Here is a 25532-nt window from a genome sequence, read left to right as displayed (position 1 = left end):
GACTCAGTTCAAAGCAGATTTCAGATCTCAGGAAAGGAACATGGAGGTCAGCTCAGAGGAAATGTAAGGAATGAGCTCTGGAAATTACATCACCTTGGAAGCACGAGCCAATGATAATAACAAAAACTTTTGAAATAGGGGGTGGGAATTCTCCATCGGTGAGGTTTACAGGATGTGGCTGCACTAGGCTTTAGGAAACTTCCCTTGAGAACTTCTTAGTTTGAGGAGATTCCTAAAGCAACAGGAATATATACCAAAACCTGATAGATTATCTGTAGCTCAGGGCTGAATTGTGATGTCCTTGGGGCTCTCTGTGCTTGGTTGTTGTTTTCTAGCAGATGTTTCATGACCCAGCTGGGTAACATCACCAGTGCCAGGTGACAGTTGGGCTTGTGGAATGGAAGGGAAGGAGAAAAGGAGAGGAAGAGGAAGAGGAGAATGACTGTGGGGTCCTTGGTGCTCTTGTGATTGGTTGTTTCCTTGCAGACATTTCACGATCCAACTAGGTAACATCATCAGTAGTATCAGTGCTACCTAGCTTGGTCTGCAAACATCTGCAAGAAAACAACCAAGCTCAGAGAGCATCAAGGACCCCTCATATATAATAAGGAAAGTTGTGGTATTTCTCTATGTTATTTGTAAAATGACACTATAGTCTGTTTTGTAAATAATTCCTTTCATAAACCTTGTAATTATATTTATTTATTCATTTAGGGCAGGGGTAGGCAACCTTGGCTCTTTTATGACTGGTGGACTTCAATTCCCAGAATTCCTGAGCCAGCATGGCTCAGCTTGGAAACCTCTCCCTTTCCCCTCAGCGTGGCTGGCTCAGGAATTCTGGGAGTTGAAATCCATGAGTCATAAAAGAGCCAAGGTTGCCTACCTCTGTCCTAGGCCTAGGCCGCTTTATGACTCGTGGACTTCAACTCCCAGAATTCCTGAGCCAGCATGGCTCAGCTTAGAAATCTCTCCCTTTCTCCTCAGGGTGGCTGGCTCTTTCCTTCCCCCCCCCGCCCCCTTTGACGGTTATTTTGGTACAAAAAAACCAAAAATGCAGTTTGTTTCACTGAAAAAGGTTGAAGGCTTTTTGGAATGTAATTAAGCTGCTCTCGGGAGATGTGTCATAAAGAGCGCTTGGAGGGCTATTTATTAAAGTTCTGCTCCACAAAAACTTGATATAAGAAGGGGGAAAGAAAACTAGATGGAGGCCACCCAGAGGGGTTTGCCATAAATATCGGCAGCGGCCAAATCCCATCAAGAATGCAGAGGTTTTTCATCAAATATCCTACAGCCTATTATTTTGAGAACTTCGGCATGCAAACAGGAAGAAAAAAAAAAAGGATCCTTTGAAGGAATCTGGGGACCTGCTAATCTCTTCAAGATAGAAAAGGAAAATAACTAGAAATATTTGGGTTCCCCCCCCCTTTTTTTCTCTCTCTCTCTCTCTCCATACCTAGATAGTGCAGCTGTTGGGAGATGGAATAAGAGACTACCTTTTTTTCCCCCAATTTTTGGGGCGGGGGGGGGGCGGTGCCTGGTTACAAATGTCCCAGTTTGATTTAAGCACTGGGCAATTGCTCCAAACAAAACAGTTGCTTTCTGGGAGATCTGTTAACCCAGAAGTCCCCAAACGTTTGGGCACCAGGGACCGGTTTCGTGGAGAGAGGTTTTTCCGCAGGCCGGAGGGTGCGTGGTTTTGTGTGCTGCTTGCATCCTGTGGATGGGACTTTGCTTGTTTGTGCAGCCCAGTTGCTGGAATGCCGCAGACCAGTACTGGTCCATGAACCGGGAATTGGGGACCCCTGTGTTAACCAACAGGTGAGATACAAGAACATTCAGGAAAGGAGTTGTATTACAGCAGTTAAATAAGCTTAAAGAGATAGTAGTTGAAGTAATAGTTAAGGCACCAGGCTAGAAACTCAGAGACTATGAGTTCTAATCTTGCCTTAAGCATAAAACCAGCTGAGTGACCTTGGGCCAGTCACCGTCTCTTATCCCTAGGAAGGAAGCAAGGGCAAGCCACTTCTGATTCAAGCTGCAAGAAAATCAGAAGTCTGCTATTCTGCAGTTGTGATGAAGTTCTGATAAAGGACCACACTTGTAGCTCGGAGTTGAAATAAGGTGTCCAGGGCGCTCTCTGAGTTGTTTTCTTGCAGATGTTTCTTTACCAAACTAGGTAACATCATCAGTAAGGTGACCAACTTTTTTACAATGAAAAGGAGGACACAAATAAATTGAAGAAAAAAATATCATAAATAAAAGAAATATTTTATTCATTGCAACAATAATACAGACAACTTGCATGTGCGAAGTTTGCCAGCCGGGTGTTTTGGCACGCTAAGCAGCAATTCCTATTGTCTTTCAAAAGCCAATAGTGGGAGTAGCACAGCTCATGCAAAAGTTGGGGGGGAAAAAACATCAAAAAAAAGGTGCCGGAATGCCATTCTGAGTGTTCTATGAGAAAAAAAAGCCCTGCGGATTAGTCTTCAAATATCGAAAAGGAGGACATGTAGGAGGACACTTTTTGAGAGAGGATAGAACTTACAAAAGGAAGACTGTCCTCCCTAAAGGTTGGTCACCTTAATCATCAGTGCTTTTAAGAAATGGGATTTGCTCTTAATTTGAATTGCCCTTTCTGTGTTGGTTAATTTGAATTGCCCTTTCTGTGTTGGTGGGAATGATCTAGAACAGGGGTAGGCAACCCTGGCTCTTTTATGACACATGGACTTCAACTCCCAGAATTCCTGAGCCAGCCACGCTGAGGGGAAAGGAAGAGGTTTCCAAGCTGAGCCATGCTGGCTCAGGAATTCTGGGAGTTGAAGTCCACCAGTCATAAAAGAGCCAAGCTTGCCTACCCCTGATTTAGAAGGTTCTTTGATTAGGCCATTGTTTTTTATTGACTTGTTTTAGCTTGTGATTAATTGAGCATCAATGTGAAGAGGAAATCTGGCTGCATCAGAGAAGGTAAAAGGGGCTTTTAAAATGCCTTTTTAAATGTTTCTCTTTTCTTACCCATTGTATACCAGACTGCTGATGTAGCCAAAAAGAAAAAAGAAAAGGATGAGTTGAGTTTAGGAAGTTATCTGAAATCGTAACTTTTACACTGCTTTAGCCAAACGCCAAACAACATGAAACTAAACAGATTCTGCAGGAAATTGTTTGCAAAAGTTCCGAAAAGCAGCAACTAGCTAGCATTAGAGGTTTAAAAGCCTCTAATCTTTCATCAACGCTAGGCTTGTTTTCACACCCAGCAAATCCTTGACTTCAGTCAGTTGTACCGCACAATAACAGTTTACGTTTAATTTCAGGAGATGAGGAAGAATCCAAGTGGAACTGGGGGACGGGGGGGGGGGCTTAATACTGCAGGAGAGGATTTTGTGTCTCAAAAGAGAGCTCGTTGCAGACTTACTTGGGGGTTGTTTTATTTATTTACTAAACTTATATGGTACCCATCTTGTCTCGAGGCAACTTGAGGCGGCTTGCAACTAGCCAACATCATCAATGCTGGAAGGGAGTGGAGTTTGGGAGGAGGAGGAGGAGGAAGACGACCGTGGGGTCCTTGGTGTTCTCTGAGCTTGGTCGTTTTGTTGCAGACATTTTATGACCCAACTAAATAACATCATCAGTGCTAACAGCCACCGAGTTGGGTCATGAAACGTCTGCAAGGAAACAACCAAACTCAGAGAGGTCCAAGGACCCCACAGTCCTCTTCTTCCTCTTCCTCTTCCTCCTCCTCTCCTTCTCCATTCTGCAAACGCCCCTCCCCTCTAGCACCAATGATGTTACCTAGTTGGGTAATCAAACGTCTGCAAGAAAACAACCAAGCTCAGAGAGCACCAAGGGCCCTTCAAGTCCTTTTATTGAACACAGAGCCCGAAGTGTCCATAATAAAAAGCATTCAAGATGGACAGTATTTAATATTTATTTGTTATGTATGTGTAGGGGTGTGGGTCTATACATACGTTGTACATAGTAATGTTTAGGTGTGTGTGTCATGTATGTGTTTCACTTTGAGAGTGGGCAATTAAATTTCATTTTTGATGTGTGCCTTGTGCCCACAGTAAAAAAAAAATGACAATAAAGGTTACCTTATCTTATCTTTGTTTTGTTGGGTTTCTTCAGGATTAGCATGTTTGTTATATGCTCTGTTGAATTTTAAGTCGCATTCACCATCCAAGCAGAAAAAGCTACATTTGCAAGTGGATGCTCCCACCGGATTGATAAGGGATAGCAGGTTTGAGAAGTTAGGAAACACGCTTGGATGTGGTGACTTTTAAGTTATCGAGACAGTTTAAGCATCTGCAATGTTGGCATGGAACAGCTTGCCTCCAGAAGTTGTGAATGCTCTCAACACTGGAGGTTTTTAAGAAGAGACTGGACAGCTACTTGTCTGAAATGGTATAGGATCTCATGCTTGAGCAGGGGGCTGGACTAGAAGACCTCCAATGTCCCTTCCAAGTCTGTTACTCTGCTTTCCTTCCTTCCTTCCTTCCTTCCTTCCTTCCTTCCTTCCTTCCTTCCTTCCTTCCTTCCTTCCTTCCTCCCTCCCTCCCTCCCTCCCTCCCTCCCTCCCTCCCTCCCTCCCCCATCCATCAATGGAGGCTTTTAAGAAGAGAGTGGACAACCACTTGCCTGAAATGGTATAGGGTCTCCTGCTTAGCATGGGGTTGGACTAGAAGACCTCCAAGGTCCCTTCCAAGTCTGTTATTCTGCCTGCCTTCCTTCCTTCCTTCCTTCCTTCCCTCCCTCCCTCCCCCATCAATGGAGGCTTTTAAGAAGAGAGTGGACAACCACTTGTCTGAAATGGTATAGGGTCTCCTGCTTAGCATGGGGTTGGACTAGAAGACATCCAAGGTCCCTTCCAAGTCTGTTATTCTGCTTTCCTTCCTTCCTTCCTTCCTTCCTTCCTTCCTTCCTTCCTTCCTTCCTTCCTTCCTTCCTTCCTTCCTTCCTTCCTTCCTTCCTTCCTTCCTCATCACTGGAGGCTTTTAAGGAGAGAGTGGACAACCACTTGTCTGAAATGGTATAGGGTCTCCTGTTTGAGCAGGGGGTTGAACTAGAAGACCTCCAAGGTCCCTTCCAATTCTTGTTGTTCTGTTATTCTGCACTTTCCTTCCCTCTGTTTAGTTTTCATTCTATTTCACTCTCTTCCATTAAAGGATTTGTAAAGCAGGGGAAGGGGTGGGGGGAAACTTCCCCTTCCCCACTGCTTATGCCACTTTGCTTCGTTTGATTAATTTTCTTTCATTAAGCAAAGAAAAGGTTATGCTTGACAGCTTTCACGGCCTGGAAAAATAACAAGCTGGCAGCGCATTATTCAAAACTGACAGGCCTTGTTTTGTTTTCCACATCATTATTTCATTATCGGGCCTTTTTAATTTGGTAGTTTGCATGACTGCTGTTTCAAAACGTGGCCTCAGACACCCTGCTCCGAGATTGCCCAGAATTTCTGATGTTGGTTTGTCTGGTAAACACGGTGCCCTGTTGAATTCAATCGCAGCAGGGTGAAGATGTAGAAATGCCAGGTTTTCTGGTTTCTTGTTTTGTCTTTAAAAATTCCCTGTTTATGAGCCCGAGCAAGAACCTACGCAGGCCGGCTTGAGGACTGGATTTTTAACTTTAGTTTTTAAAGATATGCCACGGATACAGGACCATAACTGAACCCCAAATTAATGTTGCTAAGTGAAAAATTTGTTAAGTGATTTTTTTGCCCCATTTTACGACTTTTCTTGCCACATTTGTTAAGTGAATCAGTGCTGTCATTAAATTAGTCACACAGTTGTTAAGTGAATCTGGCTTTTCCATTGACTTTGTTCATAAGAGTCTTAACACATACAGAGAGAGAGGGAGAGAGAGACAGAGACACAGAGAAAGGGAGAAAGAAAGAGAGAGGGAGGGAGAAAGAGAAATAGAGACAGAAAGTCACAAAGAGAAAGGGAGGGAGAGAGGGAGAGAAAGAGACAGGAAGAAAGAGGGAGGGGGAGGGAGAAAGAAAAATAGAGAAAGAAAGAGACAGAAATATAAAGAGAAAAGGAGAGAGGGAGAGAGAGAAAATATCAAAAGATCGCAAAAGGGGATCATGTGATCCTGGGACCTTGTAACCATCATAAATATGAGTCAGTTGCAAAGCATCTGAATGTAAATCACGTGACTATGGGGATGCTGCAGGGGTCATAAGTGTGAAAAACGGTCATAAGTCACTTTTTTCAGTGCCATTGTAACTTTGAACGGTCACTAAACCACTGTTGTATGTCAAGGACTAGCTCTATTAAATAGATATTATTTTAAACTATAGGAAAACTAGAACATTGGCGACATAAAGCAGATAAAGAACTAGACTCCTGTAGGAGACTTACCCCATCATTGAAAACCATTATCAACAGCACTGATTCACACACACTGTGTCTGTGCAAAATGTAAGTGTTATGTTATATGCACAGGGGTATATACGACTTTGTGGACTTCAACTCCCAGAATTCCTGGGCCAGCCATGCTGAGGGGAAAGGGAGAGGTTTCCAAGCTGAGCCGTGCTGGCTCAGGGATTCTGGGAGTTGAAGTCCACGAGTCATAAAGCAGCCTAGGCCAGAGGTAGGCCACCTTGGCTCTTTTATGACTCGTGGACTTCAACTCCCAGAATTCCTGAGCCAGCCATGCTGAGGGGAAAGGGAGAGGTTTCCAAGCTGAGCCATGGTGGCTCAGGAATTCTGGGAGTTGAAGTCCACGAGTCATAAAAGAGCCAAGGTTGCCTACCCCAGCTTAACCTATAACCATACAGTGTTATCTGTAGCTACTGCACCACCTCAATCCCCAAAAATTGTTTTTTTCCTGTTATTCCAAATTGTGCCAGTGAAATGTCAGCTAAATCTTGAGAGCTTCAAGGGATAAAGCATTCGCGTTGAGAGCTGGTTTGAGTTCTTCCCTTCTTTTTGAGTTCGATTTTGGTGTGTGTGCGATTACAGTATTCTTGCTGCTGTCAGCATATATAACAACAAAGTTCCAATTCCACTCCCCCCCCCCCAAGATCTTTGTCAATTAAGCCTAAAAGAAAAAGTCTCTGGTTTTATCTTTAAATACACTTCAAGAATCTTCCGTACTAAGATGCGAATCTTTTTCCAATATTTCTTTGCTTTATTGTAAGTCCACCAAAAATGGTGAAAAGTTTCTCCTTTACATTTACATTTCCTGCATTCATTTGAAGTACCCTTTATACATTCGTGACAATTTTTCCAGTATGAAATGCCAACAGCACATTTTATAAAAATTGAAAAGATAATTTTAATTCTCACAAAGGATGACTGGCTGGAAAAATTGATGGATTTAACCTCGAACTTCAAATATTCTCTACTAATTTAACTATTTTCAGTGGCATCTTAACAGAGAAAATCACAAATCCTTTGTTCTAAATCAGGGGTCTTCAGACTTGGCCCTTTTATGACTTGTGGACTTCAACTCCCAGAATTCCTCAGCCGGCGTGCCTGGCTGAGGAATTCTGGGAGTTGAAGTCCACAAGCAGGGGCCCTCAAACTTGGCCCTTTTATGACTTGTGGACTTCAACTCCCAGAATTCCTCAGCCAGAGTGCCTGGCTGAGGAATTCTGGGAGTTGAAGTCCACAAGTCATAAAAGGGCCAAGTTTGAAGACCCCTGTTCTAAATCACTTTTTGTGGGGTTTTCATACCAGTTAAAAGAATCACATTGATAAAAAAAAAAGAATAGATTTATTTACAAATATTTCCAAAGTGCAACTAGAACCATCGGAAATTTTATTTAAAAATTGCTTTTCACTCTGTCTGCTAAAGTTAGCGCATCTCTGTAGAACAAATGATCACCCTGGTGTTTCTGTCAGAAGGACTGTTGGCAGAGAGGGAAGATTTACTGAGCAGAAAGCCAATAGCCAAATGAGCATGCTCTGCTTTTTAGAGAAGTAATTTTGCTGGGCAAAGACTAATGGGAATGGCACACCGAGCCAAACAGATGAATAAAGTTGCCCGTGAATCTGTTTTCTAAAATTGATCCTTTCCTTAGACAACAACTATCGATTAAAACTCTCTTCTGTGCGATGGAAATCACACAGAGCAGCTGGAAAATGGCTTGTTTTAGTCGTTTCCTTTCTTTGGATACTGTAAGTGTGCAAATAGTTTTTCTAAAGAAAGAAAATTTAAAAAGCGGTCCAGGAAATCAATGTTAGCAGTTCCAATAAAGATAGAAATGTGTTTTCATTGATCTGTTTGATAATTATTGTGATATAAGTGTTCCTCTCTCTCCCTCTTCCTCTGTCTCTCCCTCTCTCCCCTTCTCTCTCTCTCCCGCTCTCCCTCTTGCTTTCTCTCTCCCTCTGTCTCTCCCCCTCTCTTTCTCTCTCTCTCCCTCTCTGTCCCTCTCCCCCTCTTCCTCTCTCTCTCTCTCCTGCTGTCCCTCTTCATCTCTCTTTCTGTCTCCCTCTCCCTCTCTCCCCCCCTCTCTCTCCCGCTCTTCCTTTCTCTCTCCCTCTTTCCCCCTTTCTTTCTCTCTCTCCCTCTCTGTCTCCCTCTTTTCTCTCTCCCCCTCTTCCTCTCTCTCTGTCTCTCCTGCTCTCCCTCTTCATCTCTCTTTCTGTCTCCCTTTCCCTCTCTCTCCCCCCTCTCTCTCTCCCGCTCTTCCTTTCTCTCTCCCTTTTTCTCTCCCCCTTTCTTTCTCTCTCTCCCTCTGTCTCCCTCTTTTCTCTCTCCCCCTCTTCCTCTCTCTCTGTCTCTCCTGCTCTCCCTCTTCATCTCTCTTTCTGTCTCCCTTTCCCTCTCTCTCCCCCCTCTCTCTCTCCCGCTCTTCCTTTCTCTCTCCCTTTTTCTCTCCCCCTTTCTTTCTCTCTCTCCCTCTCTGTCTCCCTCTTTTCTCTCTCCCTCTCTCTCTGTCTCTCCTGTTCTTCCTCTTCATCTCTCTTTCTGTCTCCCTCTCTCTCCCCCTCTCCCTTCTCTCTCTCTCTCCCTCTTCTTCTCTGTTTGTGTGTGTGTGTGTGTGTGTTAAGATCCTTATGAGAAAAGCATGTTTGCACTCAAACATCTGGCATAGAGGTGGTTTATTGATGACAGACAGTTTCTCTTTAAAAAGAGCAAGCTATGTGGTCTTCACATTTCTGTATCTATTGATCTGATCAATCTCTGAGATCTCGGTGAGCTGCAAATTAACTCCAGGAAAAAAGTTATGTGGAATTAGGGGAACTGATATCTAATATTTCTTGAAGGGCAACTGCTTAAGGGGGAACGGGTAGCTCCCCATAGTTATCCTGTTGTACAATGGGCAGCCAATAAATTTGATAATAAATAAAATAAATTGCTGTAATACATAGGACCTCCCTATTCTCCAGCATCAACTGCTTTGCTGAGTTGCTACTTTCAGTATCGTGTCCATACTTTAAGAAGAGTATAGAGCCGGGTTTGTCAACTTTGACAATTTTAAGATACACGGACTTCAACTCCCAGAATTCCCCAGCCAGCATGCTTTCTGGGAGTTGAAGTCCACATGTCTTAAAGTTGACAAGGTTGAGAAACACTGGTTTAGAGATATTCAGACAGGCTCAGAAGAGGCTAGAAATGATAATCAGGAAATAGAAACTAACTCCTATGAATTGAAGAAGAAGGAACTGGAAAGCAAGGCTGATCTATCCCATAATTCTTTTAAATATTTTGCAGATTGGAACTGCTGCAGTGTTGTGTAGAAAGAAAAGTCTTCATCAGGGTCCAATCCAAGCCGGGAATAAACAAAATGGAGACTGTAGTTTATTGAAGAGCAGAGCCAGAGAAAGCTGACCACATGTAGCTGGGAGTGGTGGGCTTTTATACCTTCTTGGGCTTTTGTGTTTGGAGTTGTTTCCTGCTCCTGAGGCATGAACTTTGACCTGAGGTTCAGTGTGCCCTTTTAGTATTCTGATGGTGGTAAATTAATCCTATTATGTCCTAAAGGTCATATCCTGCTTCCCTGGGGCTGTGGCTGAGGACTATGTCCTTTGTTGGATTTGGGGGTGAGGGGTTGTTGGTTCTAGGGATCTTTGTCTTTCTAATCCCATCAGCTCCAGCCTTCCTGCCCCCAGCCTTCTGAATAGGATTATCAAATCTGCATTTCTACAGACCTGGTTTCTGGTTGGGGTCTGGCCCCGGGTTTGATTTCCTTTGGGGAAATCTAATATTCTGTCCTTTTAAATATCCCCCCAAAATATTTCCTTCTCTAGGAAGGTGAGTGGGTGCTGACTTCCAACAATAATCTCCGTTGTGTTTATTCCCGGCTTGGATTGGACCCTGATGAAGATTGATTAAATAATTGCTCCCATCCCTTGGATACAAATGGTGTGTGGGACACTGAAAGAATTCTCTCCTAGATTAGCAGCAGAACCTGTAACAACAACAAAAAAAAATGCAACCTTGAGTGATAAAATCTGCCTGTAATTGCTGGTCTGCCATCCTTGAATCAGTCTTGCAGGTTGGAAATGCAGAAAAGATCAGGGCTGGAAAAACATAATAATAGAGAAATGCTGTTATTAATCTGGAAGGTGAGCAGAAATGCAGATTTGTTTAATTGCCCCACAAAAGACTTACAGTGTGTACAAAAGCACAAATAACAAATTTAAATATGCATGTAAGAACTGAGTTTGCTTTAACATTGTCCCTAGTTTAAGAGCTAAAGTTTTCTATTCCTTTAGTTGCCCATAATTCCTTTGAACATGTCAAATTTTAATTTAAAAACAAAGTAAGCTGCTTTAAAGACTACTTTTTAACAGTTTTAAACTTTAAAACTGCCCATTTTAGTGATACAACGATAAGAAAAACAGTTAATATCTGGCTAGTTTGAGCATGAATTCAATCAGGAAACGCAATGAAATCTGGGGACACAAAGAGCTTGGATATTTTGCAAACAGAGCCCAAAGAATTGTTACTGAAAATCAACCAATAAAATACTAAACTTGTCTGTCACATCTTAAGAAAACGGGGGCAAAATTAGTGAGGGATCTTAACAAGAATTGCCCTGCTCTTTCAATATAAAATGGCCTGATGTTTATTTTGATATCAGGAGTGTACAAAAGTCTAAAGAAGAGTTTGCATCTTTTTTTAAAGACTCAGACAGTTGTATTTTTTCATGAGCAAAACACGATGTATGTAGTAAATCCTGATCTTACCAACATCTAGCAATCTTAGACTGTGTCCTAAACAAACAGTATTTCAATTTATTGTCAACCAGGCAGTAACAGCAGTTTTCTCTGACAACATACTTATGATTAACGTTGGAAAAGAAACATGGCCCCATGTTTTTAATCTCAATAAATTTTTATTTTCCACTGAACTTTCACATGGGAGTTCTTTGGGCCAGCTACATGACAAATTTTCATGGCATAAGTTCAGAAAGATATAGACCTGATTCAAAACCAACTTTGTATACAAAGAAATGGATTTTTTAAAAGTGTTTATCATTATTTCCTGTTCTTAGTGAGTAGATTAGTGAATAGTGAATGAAATGTCTGGAATAGATTATCCTTGTCAGACTTCAGAGGTTCACAGTCAGAACTGGTTCAGAGTTGCAAATTATTATTATTATTTGCTTTGGGGAAAAAAATACTTATTCAATAAAGCAATGTCTCTTGATTGCTACCAGGTCTCCATCTTCCAAAACTCCCATCTTCCAAAACCAAAAAATAAAAAATGGAAGTTTTGGAAGATGGACATCTTCCATCTTCCAAAACTGGTGATACTTCAAGGGATTGAAAAACGCCTCATTCTATGGCAAGGGTAGGCAACCTTGGCTCTTTTATGGCTTGTGGACTTCAACTCATGGCTGGCTCAGGAAATCTGGGAGTTGAAGTCCACGAGTCATAAAAGAGCCCAGGTTGCCTACCCCTGCTCTATGGCTTGACCATCAATGACAGGATATCAAACCTGATCTTCTTACTGTTATTTTGGCGTAAGGATAGTTGGGTGTCTCTGGAAGTTTCGAATGGAGACAGGACTTTATGCTTCCTCAGCTCCTGAGGCTGCATCACATCGGCCTTCTTCCTCTGCCAGAATTTTTACGATCAACCCGTCTCCTTTTCTTTCAAAAGTTTTTTTTGAGGGGGCAGATAATTCATTAGGGAAGAGCTTTTACAACAAACCTGGCTGTTCAAATGTTGGGGAAAGAGTTTTTGGTCTGTTTTTTTCCCTTTAATTTTGGGCCTTTCGTTCTGTCACGGAAGGCCATTCTTTCTGTAATAAAATGTAAAAGACAATCAGGAATGACTTGTTTTCAGTTGACTTTTCTTCCTCTGAAAGAACATTGCCCAACGGGGGCCACTTTTTAGCCCAGTCTCCGAGATTCTGTTTTCCAGGGTCCTCATTCAGCATCTCCTAAGACCAATTGGCCTGTTTTCTATTGAAGATCACAATAATGAGAACAAATAAAATGCGGGATACCTGGAGAACTTAATGGTACTTATATTCTGCTTGGTTTTTTTTAAACAGATAGATTCGGTTCTTTCTGGTTTCTATACTAATTGATTTTAGTATAGAATTTTAGATCATACCATATGAGAGTCATCTTTTCCCTCTGGCACATGTAAAATCCTTTTCTCCCTCCCTTTTTTCTTTCTTTCTTACTTTCTTCTTTCCTCCCTTTCCCCTTTTCTCTTTTTTTCTTTTTCCTTCCTCCCTCCCTCCTTTCTTTTTTCTCTTTTTCCTCTTTCCCCTCCTTCTGTTTTCTTCTTTCTCTTTCTTTTCCTCTATTTTTCCCTTTCTCTTTACCCTCCCTTCCTTCTGTCCTTCCTTTCCCTCCGTCTCCTTCCTTCTTTCCTTCCTCCCTCCCTCTCTCCCTACTTGTCTTTCCTCCCTCCCTCCCTCCCTCCCTCCCTCTCTCCCTTCCTATTGTATTTTTCTACTATTCTAATTTTAACAGAACTGTAATCACGAATGAAGGTGATGTGATAACTGCGATTCTTCCTGTTGCCAGAATCTTTTCTTCACTAATGCATACTTCAAAACTGGCTGTCCCAGAGTTAATCTTGTTTCATTTTCTCGTGCATTTTGTGCCTAGTCTCACCTTTTGCAACAAACATTTGGTTTGCATTCTGCTTCCTAATGTGTTCAGTTAAGAAAGAGCATATTTTTTGAACGTAGGGAGAAAACAAAATATATATCACAGTGAAAATATTCATTGTATTTGTTTTTATTTTCACAGCCATTAGGATCTAAATGAGCCCGGTACATAATAGAAAACTGACTTTAGACTCTAGAATCTCTTAACGTCTATCACAAAAGATTAGATTTTTAAATGCTGGGTGCACAAACAAAGTACACAGGTAGTCCTTGACTTTATACGGCCGCAATTGATCCCAAAATTTCTGTGGCTAAGTGAGACATTGGTTAAGTGAGTTTTGCCCCATTTTACGACCTTTCTTGCCACAGTTGTTAAGTGAGTCATTGCAGTCAGTAACATGGTTGTTAAGTGAATCCCCCTTGACCAGTGGTTCTCAACCTGTGGGTCGGGACCTCATTTGGAGTCGAATGACCATTTCACGGGGGTCACCAAACCATGATGTCCGCCATTTTTTTCCCTTTTCCCTAGCTGTCCTACTCCCTCTTATTGGTGGCCACACCCACTTGGGGGTCACCACAACATGGGGAACTGTATTATGGGGTCACGGCATTAGAAAGGTTGAGAATCACTGCCCTTGACTTTGCTTGTCAGAAGGTTGCAAAAAGGATCCTGCAGCCGTCATAAGTATGAAACAGTTGCTAAGCGTTCGAATTTTGATCACGGGATTGCTGCCACGGTCGTAAGTGTGAAAAACGGTCACAAGTCGCTTTTTCAGTGAGGTGGCAACTTTGGACGGTCACCAAATGAACTGTTGTAAGTCGAGGACAACCTGCCGTGCACTTCTTATAGATTCTGTAGCTTTTGTGAGAGTTTTTTTTTTTTTTTTTTGTACCAAGAACCAGAAGGAACAAAGATTTCTCAAACTTTATGCCCCAAGTATAAACCAGGAGTTGCTTTTCCTCTGAGCATGCTTGATGTCAGGATTGGCTCTCAGGCTGATTAAAATAATAATAATAATAATCAGCAGATATTTATGTAAATATTTATAGCCTCATCCATTATTCATAAAGACACCCCCTTTTTGAATCTTTCTGGAAAAAAAATCTTATTTTAAAAAGCTGCTCTTTAAACATCCGAGAAGAATAAATCTACTGTAGCGGAAACAGCTTAGCTGTTGACGTCCTTATATCTCTGTATCACTTTCAGCTCCATAAATCTTGTTAAGAAGACTCTGGGTGATATATATTTCTATCCAAGCTAGTTCGAATAATTTACTGACCAGCTTGCATGCCAAACATATGAGGATGAAGGTTTGATCTCTGAGCTTCTGGGTGGGTTTTTGAACATTTCGTTACCGGGCTAGGTAACATCTTCAGAATTTAGGAGATGTCAGTGTCATTGTTCTTCTTCTTATAAGGGTTTTGTGGGGTCAGTAGGTCTTGTGATGGGTCAGGTATGGGTGTGTCAAATGAGGGTCTTGTGATGGGTCAAGTGTGGGTCACATCAGTTGAGGATCTTGTGATGGGTTTTGTGATGGGTCAAGTGTGGGTCACATCAGTTGAGGGTCTTGTGATGGGTCAGATCTGGTGAGGGTCTTGTGATGGGTCTTGTGATAGTTCAAATGTGGGTCACATCAGTTGAGGGTCCTGTGATGGGTCAGGTGTGGGTCACATCAGGTGAGGGTCTTGTGATGGGTCAAGTGTGGGTCATATCAGTTGAGGGTCTTGTGATGGGTCAAGTGTGGGTCACATCAGGTGAGGGTCTTGTGATGGGTCTTGTAATGGGTCAAGTGTGGGTCACATCAGGTGAGGGTCTTGTGATGAGTCAGGTGTGGGCCACATCAGTTGAGGGTCTTGTGATGGGTTTTGTGAAGGGTCAGGTGTGGGTCACATAGTTGAGAGTCTTGTGATGGGGAGGTCATGTCAGGTGAGGCTCATGGAGGGGTGAAGTGATGGTTGGGGGGTATTGCATGGATTGTTGGGAGTCAGTGCTGTCTCTGGTCAGCTGTGCAGTTGATTTGGATTCTGAGGTGTTTGTAGGCTGGTTGTAGGTTGACGTGTATGTTGATGGGATTGCTTGTGGAGTGCCAAGCTTCGATGGACTTACAAGTTTGGCAGGTGGTAGCATGGCCGATGATTTTTGTGTTGCTCCAGTCGAACTTCTGCTGTTCGTTGTTGGTGTGTAGAGATTAAGGATATTGTTCAAATCCTACCATGATTTAGGGCAGGGGTAGGCAACCTTGGCTCTTTTATGACTCATGGACTTCAACTCCCAGAATTCCTGAGCCAGCATGGCTCAGCTTGGAAACCTCTCCCTTTCCCCTCAGCATGGCTGGCTCAGGAATTCTGGGAGTTGAAGTCCACGAGTCATAAAAGAGCCAAGGTTGCCTACCTCAAGATTTCAAGGTGTTTCAGGGAATACATCAAAAGCGGTCTAAATACTCTAAAACAGGTAACACATTATTTTTAGAAAGGAACTGCCGAATTCCTGCAAAACATCAAAAATTTCTTGACAACTTTAGAGACACATAACTTGCTTTTTGTGCTGCTTGGTAGCCCAAGATGGTGAATGCTAAAAATTTACCCTTCACCATCTTATTTAATGAAGTATCCTAGCTGGATTTTAATTTTTTAAAAAGAAGTTTCTTCTCTGCTTCGCTTGACCACTTAGTCGGGCGATCACATTTTGCCACGTCCAAGCATAGTTTCTGGTTGGTTTCGAACCTCCATTCGAATTTTGGCTTTAATGTGTTAAAAAATATTTTTGTGCAGGCGACTGATCGTTGTGCATTAATTAGGTTAGACATTGCTAACATAGTTTTGCTCAAGAACAAATACTAGGTGGAGAATTTTACATATACTTGCACACCTCAGGGAAAAAAAAAGTGTGGTTTGCTGGCCGATTGAAAGACAGAGGTACTGTACCTTCATTGTTGAGGGAGATTTTAGCTCTTTTCACCAAAATAGTTTTACACTCTCCCCAGCATCATCTCTCGTAATGATATGAGTTCATTTGCTAGACGATAGGTCACAGTTAATGAAATTTACCTTTGCGTATAATGTCCATATTTGCACACTTGGAATACTGCATCCGGTTTTGGTCACCACAATATAAACAAGATGTTGAGACTCTAGAAAAAGTACAGAGAAGAGTAACAAAGATGATCAGGGGACTGGAGACTAAAACATACAAGGGACGGTTGCTGGAATTGGGTTGTTGTTGTTGTTGTTAATTGCGAAGTCGTGTCCGACCCATCGCGACCCCATGGACAACGTTCCTCCAGGCCTTCCTGTCCTCTACCATCTTCTGGAGTCCATTTAAGTTCACACCTACTGCTTCAGTGACTCCATCCAGCCATCTCATTCTCTGTCGTCCCCTTCTTCTATTGCCCTCAATATTTCCCAGCATTAGGCCCTTCTCCAGTGAGTCCTTCCTTCTCATTAGGTGGCCAAAGTACTTGAGTTTCAACTTCAGGATCTGGCCTTCTAAAGAGCAGTCGGGGTTGATCTCTTCTAGGACTGACTGGTTTGAACGCCTTGCAGTCCAAGGGACTCGCAGGAGTCTTCTCCAGCACCATAGTTCAAAGGCCACAATTCTTTGGCGCTCAGCCTTTCTTATGGTCCAACTTTCACAGCCATACATTGCAACTGGAAAAACCATGGCCTGGACTATACGCACTTTTGTTGGCAGGGTGATGTCTCTGCTTTTTAGTATGTATAACTAGTTTAATGAAGAGAAGGATGAGGGGTGACATGATAGCAGTGTTCCAATATCTCAGGGGCTGCCCCAAAGAAGAGGGAGTCAAGCTATTGTCCAAAGCACCTGAAGGACAAGAAGCAAGGGATGGAAACTCATCAAAGAGAGAAGCAACCTAGAACTAAGGAGAAACTTCCTGACAGAACAATTAACCAGTGGAACAACCTGCTTCTAGAAGTGGTGAATGCTCCAATACTGGAAGTTTTTAAGAAGAGACTGGACGGCCATTTGTCTGGAATTGTACAGGGGGGTTGGACTAGAAGACCTTAAAGATCCCTTCCAACTCCATTATTCTGTCCTGGGCTGGAAAGCTTGAGCCATTTGGCAATCGTGTTCAATGGTTTGAAGTGCTGGAACTGAGCAACATGGAATCCATACATTGAGGGGTCCTTGGTGCTCTGTGAGTTTGGTTGTTTTCTTGCAGATGTTTCACTATCCAAACTAGGTAACATCATCAGTGCTAGAAGGGAGTGGGGCTTGCAGAGAAGAGGAGCAGAGGAGACTTGGTGCTTGGTGCTCTCTGAGCCTGGCTCTTTTCTTGCAGACGCTTCATTACCCAAACTAGGTAACATCATCAGTGCTATTAGGGCATTGGTTCTCAACCTTTTTAATGCCGTGACCCCCAACCGGTCGTAAGTCGAGGACTACTCAACCAGTCGTAAGTCGAGGACTACTCAACTGGTGCAGCACCGTTTGCAGAATGGGACTTTTGGCGGGCTCAGCAGGGCAGAGACAGCCCGGACAATTCCTATTGGCTTTTGAAAGCCAATAGAATTAGACTCTATTCAAGAGAGTCTATTCTATTGGCTTTCAAAAGCCAATAGCATAAAAGGGAGTAGCACAGCTAAGGAAAAGGGGGGAAAAAATGGCGGACAGCCTTGTTTGGCGACCCCCGTGAAATGGTCGTTCGACCCCAAATGGGGTCCCAACCCACAGGTTGAGAACCACTGTATTAGGGGAAAGGATTTGCTCATATTCTAGTGGAATTCTAGTAACGACTAGAATGTAAACAGAGCAAACCTCACTCCTTAGTAACACTGATGATGTTACCTAGTTGGGTAATGAAATGTCTGCAAGAAAACAACCAAGCCCCTGAGCTACAAATTTCTCCTTCATTGAATCCATACATTGTTTTAATTTAGGAGATTAGTATTAGATGTGATCTCCTGAGGTCCTCAGCTACAATTCCCATAATCTATGGCTAGGGATAATGAGAGGTGTAGTCCAGAAACATCTGGGGAATCCCATTTTCCTTCTTCTGACATAAGGGAAAGTGAGGCAGGCAACTTTAGTAGATGGTAAAACACAAAATGTTGCTGTTGCAACTGGAAAAAAAAAGGTCAGAGAAGGAAGAGAGGCCATAATTAATCGCTTATTTCTTCCATTTCCCTTCCAAAACCTGTGTTTGTTTATTTATTGTATTCTATTAAGATTATATAGAGTGCCCCTTATTTGTATTAAACCTAAATTTAAACAATAATTACCCAGCTGTTTTTATATAAAGAAAGACGGTGTGTTGAAGCCTGCTTTCACGTTTTCAGATTAACCTTCTTTCCCTTTCGGCATTTGGATTTGGATAACTTTGGCAGAAAATGCAGATAAGTGCTTGGCTTCAGCAAAAGAAGAGTTAAATTACTTTATTTTTTGAAGGAAAGCAGATGCTTTCATTAGCGTTTTGGAACAGAAACATCCCAAATGCAGAACAAATGTTTTCCATCAGGTTTCTGCGTAAAATCTTAAAACCTTTTTTTTTTTTTTTGCATTTTATATGTATACATAAGAGTTATGACACACTGTGGATAAATAACCTTGTTTAACAATCCGCCCTCATTTGTAAATCTGGCTCACGAAATATAACCATGTAATTTTTTTTTTCTTTAATGCAGATGGAGTGTTTGTATTGCAGTGTGTTTTCCTTTGCTTTTGAAACTTCCATTCTTCCACGAAAACTTTGACATATTTCGGGATGTCTAAAATGCTCTGTTTGTAGTTTTCCATTTCCTTGGCCAGTTTACATTTTGTGGAGATACTGACAACGGTGAAGGACGTCTAGTAAGAAAAAAAGACCAGCTGGGGTGGTTTGAAGAGTCCTGACTTGGGCAAGGGGCTTGATTAGAATACTTCTGAGCTATGACTCTCACTTTGCAAGTGAGTATTAGAGAATAAGAGAGTTGGAAGGGACCTTGGAGGTCTTCTAGTCCAACCCCCTGCTCAAGCAGGAGACCCTATACCAGACATGTCAAACACAAGGCCCGGGGGCCAGATGCAGCCCGCAAAATGGTTTCATGTGGCCCGCGAAGCCATCCTGGAAACAGTGAGGGAACGGCCCCCCGCTGCCTTGGCCCTGGCCCAGGCCAGACGGGAGCCAATGTACAATTTTGTGGTGGCCACCTATGCTGAAACACATTCAGTCTTAGCTCCACAAGGCCGTCTGGAAACAGTGAGGAACCAGCCCCTGCCGTGTCAGCCCCGCCCCCTGGGTGCATGTGGGGAGGTGTCACCCTTTGTGAGGAATGAAGAAATGGACCATGCCTTGGCGCTTGCCCCGATCCCACCCCCTTCGGCCAGAGACCCTCAGATCTGTCCCACTCCTGCCCAGGCCCCCACAGGCACCCTTGACACGAACGATGTAGAGCTGGCCATGCCCACCCAGTAGGTCACACCCACACAGTAGGTCGCATCCACCCGGCCCCCTGAGGGCAACCGCAATGCTAAAGCGGCCCTCAATGAAATTGAGTTTGACACCCCTGCCCTATACCACTTCAGACAAATGGCTGTCCAGTCTCTTCTTAAAAACCTCCAGTGTTGGAGCATTCATCACTTCTGGAGGCAGGCTGTTCCACTGGTTAATTGTTCTCACTGTCGGGAAATTTCTCCTTAGTTCTAGGTTGCTTCTCTGCTTGATTAGTTTCCATCCGTTGCTTCTTGTCCTGCCTTCTGGTGCTTTGGAGAACATGTTGTCTCCCTCTTCTTTGAGGTGGCCCCTCAAATATTGGAAGACTGCTATCATGTTGTTCCTAGTCCTTCTTTTCACTACCCAGTTCCTGCAACCGTTCTTCAAATGTTTTAGCCTTCAGCCCCGTGATCATCTTTGTTGCTCTTTTCTGCACGCTTTCCAGAGTCGCCACTTCTCTTTTTGTAATAAGGTGACCAAAACTGGAGGCAGTATTCCAGGTGTGGTCTTACTAAAGCTTTATAAAGCGGCGCTAGAGCTTCCCATGACCTTGAGTCTATCCCTCTGTTAATGCAACCTAAGATTGCATTGGGGTTTTTTTTGGCTGCTGGGTGTCAAAGCACCAGACTCCAAATGCGATATGGTGGACACTTCACGTTGGCTTGTTTTACTGCCCAGATCTTTTTTTGCACCTTGCTGGGTTTGCCAATCATGACCTCTCCAAAATCAGAAATGGTTGGAGAGGCAAAGGAAGTACAAAGGAGAGATTTCAACTCCCATCTCTTCAGCCAGGGCCTGTCTATCTTCAGCCTGGGTAACAATGCCCTGGGCATCCTATTTGCTGCGCTCTGGCCTATCGGCACCCTTGTTGCTAGTCCTTAATGACGTCATAAAAGGGCCCTGGTAAATGATGCGTGGATTTTTTCCCCTCCTGCCAGCCCTCCAAATGATAGCTTAACCTGGAAGGCCAGGAAAATCCAAAGGCGGGAAGATCAAAAGAAGACAAGAGGGCAGAAGGGCAAAATCAAACTCAAAGGAAGACCACCGGCAGAAGAAACGCCGAGCAGTAAGATAAGCACAAAACCGTCGCAAACCACGCAGTGGGGGAAGACTTCAGGGTGGGGTGCCAAGCAGGAGTAGAACATGTCTGACGATCAATGTGATTCCGAGAGCTTTGACGATCTGGAACCAGAAGCATCCTGTAGAAGAGGGCGGAGGAGGAAGCCGAAAACCTCCCGTTCTTGTCGGGCAGGGTTGATCTTCCCAGTCAGCCGGATTGACCGATTCCTTCGGAAAGGAGATTACGCCGAGCGCATAGGGTCGGGATCCTCCGTCTACATGGCCGCGGTGCTTCAGTACCTGACGTACGATTTGGTGGACATTGCCGGAAACATTGCGATAGGGGCCCAGCGGCGTCGGATTGCTCCCGGCCATTTGCAGCAAGCGGTCAGCGGCGATTCCGAACTCCAGTGTCTGTTTGGAGAGGTTCTGAATCAGGAGAAGAACTGTCCGAGAAATTCACCTGCTACCTCTTCCAGAAAGGGGAAGAAATCGAGCAAGGGCCTACGAGCTCCGGATGCCATTATTGCGTAAACGAAGGTGGTGCCATTGATCCAGAGATGGGGTGAAAACTTTAATATCCAACAGGGCGCAGAAATAAAAAGCTGCTCTGAAGATGCGCTCATGGTGGTGTGAACGTCTTTATTTCCACACAGTCCCCCTTTGCTGTGTGTTTTACCTCAGGGTGAGGACCTTGGTGCTCTCTGAGCTTGGTGGTTTTCTTGCAGACGTTTCATCAGCCAACTAGGTCACATCATCAGGGCTAGAAGGGAATGGGATTAGGAGGAAGGAGGAGGAGGAGAAAAGAAGGAGAAGGAGAAAGAGAGAGAAAAAGAAAGAAAAGAAAGAAAGAAAGAAATAGAGGAAGGCTGATGAAAGGATTTTCTGTGATTATAAAAAGAAAAAGACAGACAGACTGTGGGAGGTGCTTGGTGGTTTTCTTGCAGACGTTTCATCACCCAACTAGGTCACATCATCAGGGCTAGAAGGTAATGGGATTAGGAGGGAGGAGGAGGAGGAGAAAAGAAGAAGGAGAAAGAGAGAAAGAAAGAAAGAAAAAGAAAGAAAGAAAGAAAGAAAGAAAGAAAGAAAGAAAGAAAGAAAGAAAGAAAGAAAGAAAGAAAGAAAGACTGTGGGAGGTCCTTGATGCTCTGAGCTTGGTGGTTTTCTTGCAGACGTTTCATAACCCAACTAGGTCATATCATCAGGGCTAGAAGGAAGTAGAATTATATAAGCAGATAGCAATTCCCCTCCTTTCTGTCACTGATGATGTGACCTGGTTGGGTCATGAAATGTCCGCAAGAAAACCAAGAACCTCAGAGAGTACTAAGGACCCCATGGTTCTTCTCCTTTTCTTTCTTTCTTTCTTCTTCCTCCTTCTTCTCTTTCTCCTCCTTCATTCCTCAGCCCCCACTTCCTTGTAGCACTGATGACATTCCCTAGTTGGCTAATGAAACGTTTGCAGGAAAACAGCCAAGCTCAGAGAGCACCAAAGACCCCACAGTTCAACCCTGAGCTGCAAATAATGGCCGTGTTTGAAGGACCAAATCCTGGTGGTTTTATCCAGCCCTTAGACATACCATAAGTTCCAGCAATGAGAGAAGTCCACTTTTCAAGACTTGGATCATGACCAAAATCCTTTGGCTGTGTGTTGTTTTCTCCCACTTGCATGATGAATTGTGCATAGGAGCAGTAAGTACCAAGACGTTTTATTTTGAATTAGAAGTTTTCGGTCAGAACTGAAGAAGCTTCTCGGATGAGAAGCAAAACATCTTCAAGGAAAACAAACAAACAAACCCCCTTTGCCTTTTGTAAAAGCACCTTTGGGACAACCGTGACCTGGATGACCGAGAATCTCCCTAGACATTTAGAAACTCAAAACTTCCATTGAATGGTCCAACCTGCGTTGGCTTCGTTCTGGAGTCAGTTATGCTCAGAACATCCATTTGTGCCACAGTTCTTCAGAATTCAGCACATCATTATCTTTCTCCTTGTGTCCTGGCCACTTTTTACAGAGGCACGATTAAGAGCATTTTAACAAACTGCATCACTGTCTGGTTTGGTGGCGGCAGAGCCTCAGATAGAAAGGCCATACAGAGTGGTGAGGATAGCCGAGAAGATCATTGGAAGCTCGCTTCCCCGTTATTCAGGACACGGCTTATAAGCGCCCATATGTGCTTAGAGCTCGTAGCATCGTTAGAGACTCCACACACACACTTTACAGTCTGTTTCTGTTGCTCCCCTCTGGGAAGAGATTTTGAAGTATTTCTAGCAGGACTATCCAGTTCTGTAATAGCTTTGTTCCCTTTGCCATCCGTGTGGTAAACTCACAAGATTTGTTTTTTGCCATGCACATACATACATATATATACATATATATATGTATGTATGTCTTTGGTTATTCGGGTTTTCTCCCACGTAAAATTGGAAGTGTCTTGGCGACATTTCAACGTCCCATTCGTCATCTTCAGGCTGGTGTTTTTGGCTTCGTACTTCTAGCAGCAATATATATATATATATATATATATATATATATATATATATATAACCTGAACTAGACTGGGTTGTTTCTCATATAGGTATATGCATAATTCTGTAATTATTTTTGTCATATTTCTGTAGTGTATATCGGAGGTGGGTGACCCTTTGAGAGCTGAATGCAATGAAATTTCATTTTAATGCATGCTGGTTAGTGTACATTCAAAGGGACAATAAAGTTATTATTCTATTCTATTCTATAGTCCAATTTCTATTCTATTCTATTCTATATTCTAATATCTATTCTACTCTACTCTATTCCCCTGGTGGCGAACCTATGGCACACGTGCCACAGGTGGCACACAGAGCCCTCTCTGTGGGCACACGCGCCATCGCCCCAGTCCTAGGCCTTCAGATGGGTTTTATAAAACCTTTTCCCTTTAGGCCACCGCTGCCGTGTGCAAAATAAAAAAAAGGTTCAATCAATCAATCAATTTCAACTTCTGGCGGGGGGAAAAAAGATCTCGCAAAGTTGGAATTGATTAATTGAACTTTTTAGTCTCACCCAGTCTGCCGTTACTACCGCAGCCACGCCCACCCAATGAGCCACACCCACCCAATTGGCCACACCCACCCGGCACCCGACGATACATAAGTGGGTTCTGGGTTGCAGTTTGGGCACTCGGTCTCTAAAAGGTTCGCCATCACTGCTCTATTCTATTCTATATTCCAATATCTATTCTGTTCTGTTCTATTTTATTTCTATTTCTATTTCTACTTTTTCTATTTCTATTTGTATTATTTCTATTTTATTTCTATTCTATTTCTATTCTTCTGCAGTTGCCCTGCAAAGGTGAAACCTTATTTTAACACACACACACCCCACCCATGTCTTGTTCTTCCTGGATTAAGCTGGAAGGCTTCAAACCCTTGGTGCTGCTAAGACTTTAAGCCTAAAAGTGGCATGTGAAGGAATAGAATTAAATGGAGCACCACCTATTCCATTAATCTTTTCCCTCGTTCTCTTGAAATCATTTGATTGTCAAAGTAGGCGTGTTATCAGCGCGCCAGCCGTGCAACTTTTGAATCCATCGAAAAATCAGTTACGTGGAAGAGCTGATAATACCACAGGTGGTCCTCAACTTACAAACCACAACTGAGCCCAAATTTTATGTTGCTGAGTGAAACATTGGCTAAGATGAGTTTTGCCCACTTTACGACCTTCCTTGCAACAGTTGTTAAGTGAATCCCTCCAGTTGTTAAATTAGTCACATGGTGGTTAAGTGAATCTGGCTTCCTCATTGATTTTGCTTGTCAGAAGGTCGCCAAAGGGGATCATGTGATCCCAGGACACTTTGACCATCGTAACTGTGAGTTAGTTTCCAAGCATCTGAATTTTGATCACGTGACCACCGGGATGCTGCAACGGTTGTAAGTGTGAGAAACGATCCTAAGTCACGTTCTTCAGTACCATTGTAACTTCAAACAGTCACTAAGTGATTGGTCGTAAGCCGAGGTCAGGGGTAGGCAACCTTGGCCCCTTCATGACTGTGGACTTCAACTCCCAGAATTCCTGAGCCAGCCGTGCTGAGGGGAAAGGGAGAGGTTTCCAAGCTGAGCCATGTTGGCTTAGGAATTCTGGGAGTTGAAGTCCACAAGTCATAAAAGAGCCAAGGTTGCCTACCCCGGCCTAGGCCGCTTTATGACTCGTGGACTTCAACTCCCAGAATTCCCGAGCCAGCAACGCTGAGGGGAAAGAGAGAGGTTTCCAAGCTGAGCCATGCTGGCTCAGGAATTCTGGGAGTTGAAGTCCATGAGTCATAAAAGAGCCAAGGTTGCCTACCCCTAGGTTAGTGCATATAATATAACACTTATTTTTGCACAGAAAGACGCAGCATGTGTGAATTAGGGCTGTGGATAACGGGTTTCAATGATGGGGTAAATCTCCTACAGGAGTCTAGTGCTGAATCTGCTTTATGTCACCAACATTTTCCTTTTCCTACAGCTTAAAATGATATTTGTTTAACACAGATAGCTCATGACGTATAACAGTGATTTAGTGAACAGTCAAAGTTACAATGGCATTGAAAAAAGGGACTTGTGATCGCTTTTCACACTTGCAGCTATTGCAGCATCCCCCTGGTCAGAAATGATCAGAATTCAGAGGCTTGGCAACTGGGATGTACTTAGGACGGTTGCCGTCTCCCAGGGTCATGTGATCAGTTTTTGAGACCTTCCTACAAGCAAAGATTAAATTCAACAACCATGTCACTAACTGCAGTGATTCCCCTTAACAACTATGGCAAAAAGATGGGGCAAAACTCACTTAACAAATGTCACACTTAGCAACAGAAATTTTGGAGCTCAATTGCAGTCATAAGTCAGACACTACCTGTAAATGAATTGAGTAACAGAAATGCATGGGGTTTTTTCCCCTGCTCACTTGGAAGCAAAATAGGTCACTAAAGCAGGAACAAGTATAAAAATTGCTTTTTTTGTGCAGGACCAGGTTGCAGTAGACAAAATTGCAAAGCTATG

The 25532-nt window shown here is 43.2% G+C and overlaps 2 protein-coding genes across 4 annotated transcripts in view; both read left to right on the top strand.

Annotated features, from left to right (window-relative positions):
- The window catches only part of RASSF8 (Ras association domain family member 8), a 90880-nt gene that overhangs the window by 47066 nt on the left and 18282 nt on the right, over window positions 1–25532 (top strand). The gene's annotated exons all lie outside the window — the stretch shown is intronic.
- Window positions 19825–21131, top strand: LOC120314435 (histone H2A-beta, sperm-like). Its single transcript, XM_039357526.1, has one exon. It carries the CDS (start codon window positions 20601–20603, stop codon window positions 21048–21050), a length of 450 nt encoding a protein of 149 aa, XP_039213460.1. The 5' UTR covers window positions 19825–20600; the 3' UTR covers window positions 21051–21131.

Source organism: Crotalus tigris, unplaced genomic scaffold (assembly GCF_016545835.1).
Source record: "Crotalus tigris isolate CLP2741 ecotype Arizona unplaced genomic scaffold, ASM1654583v1 scf7180000018925.3142382, whole genome shotgun sequence".
NCBI classification, from domain to species: Eukaryota; Metazoa; Chordata; class Lepidosauria; order Squamata; family Viperidae; genus Crotalus; species Crotalus tigris.
This window is presented reverse-complemented; position numbering and strand designations above follow the sequence as displayed.

What these genes read in the sequence shown, in the direction of transcription:
- LOC120314435 (XM_039357526.1), top strand. Translation starts at nt 20,601, where the DNA reads ATGTCTGACGATCAATGTGATTCCGAGAGCTTTGACGATCTGGAACCA.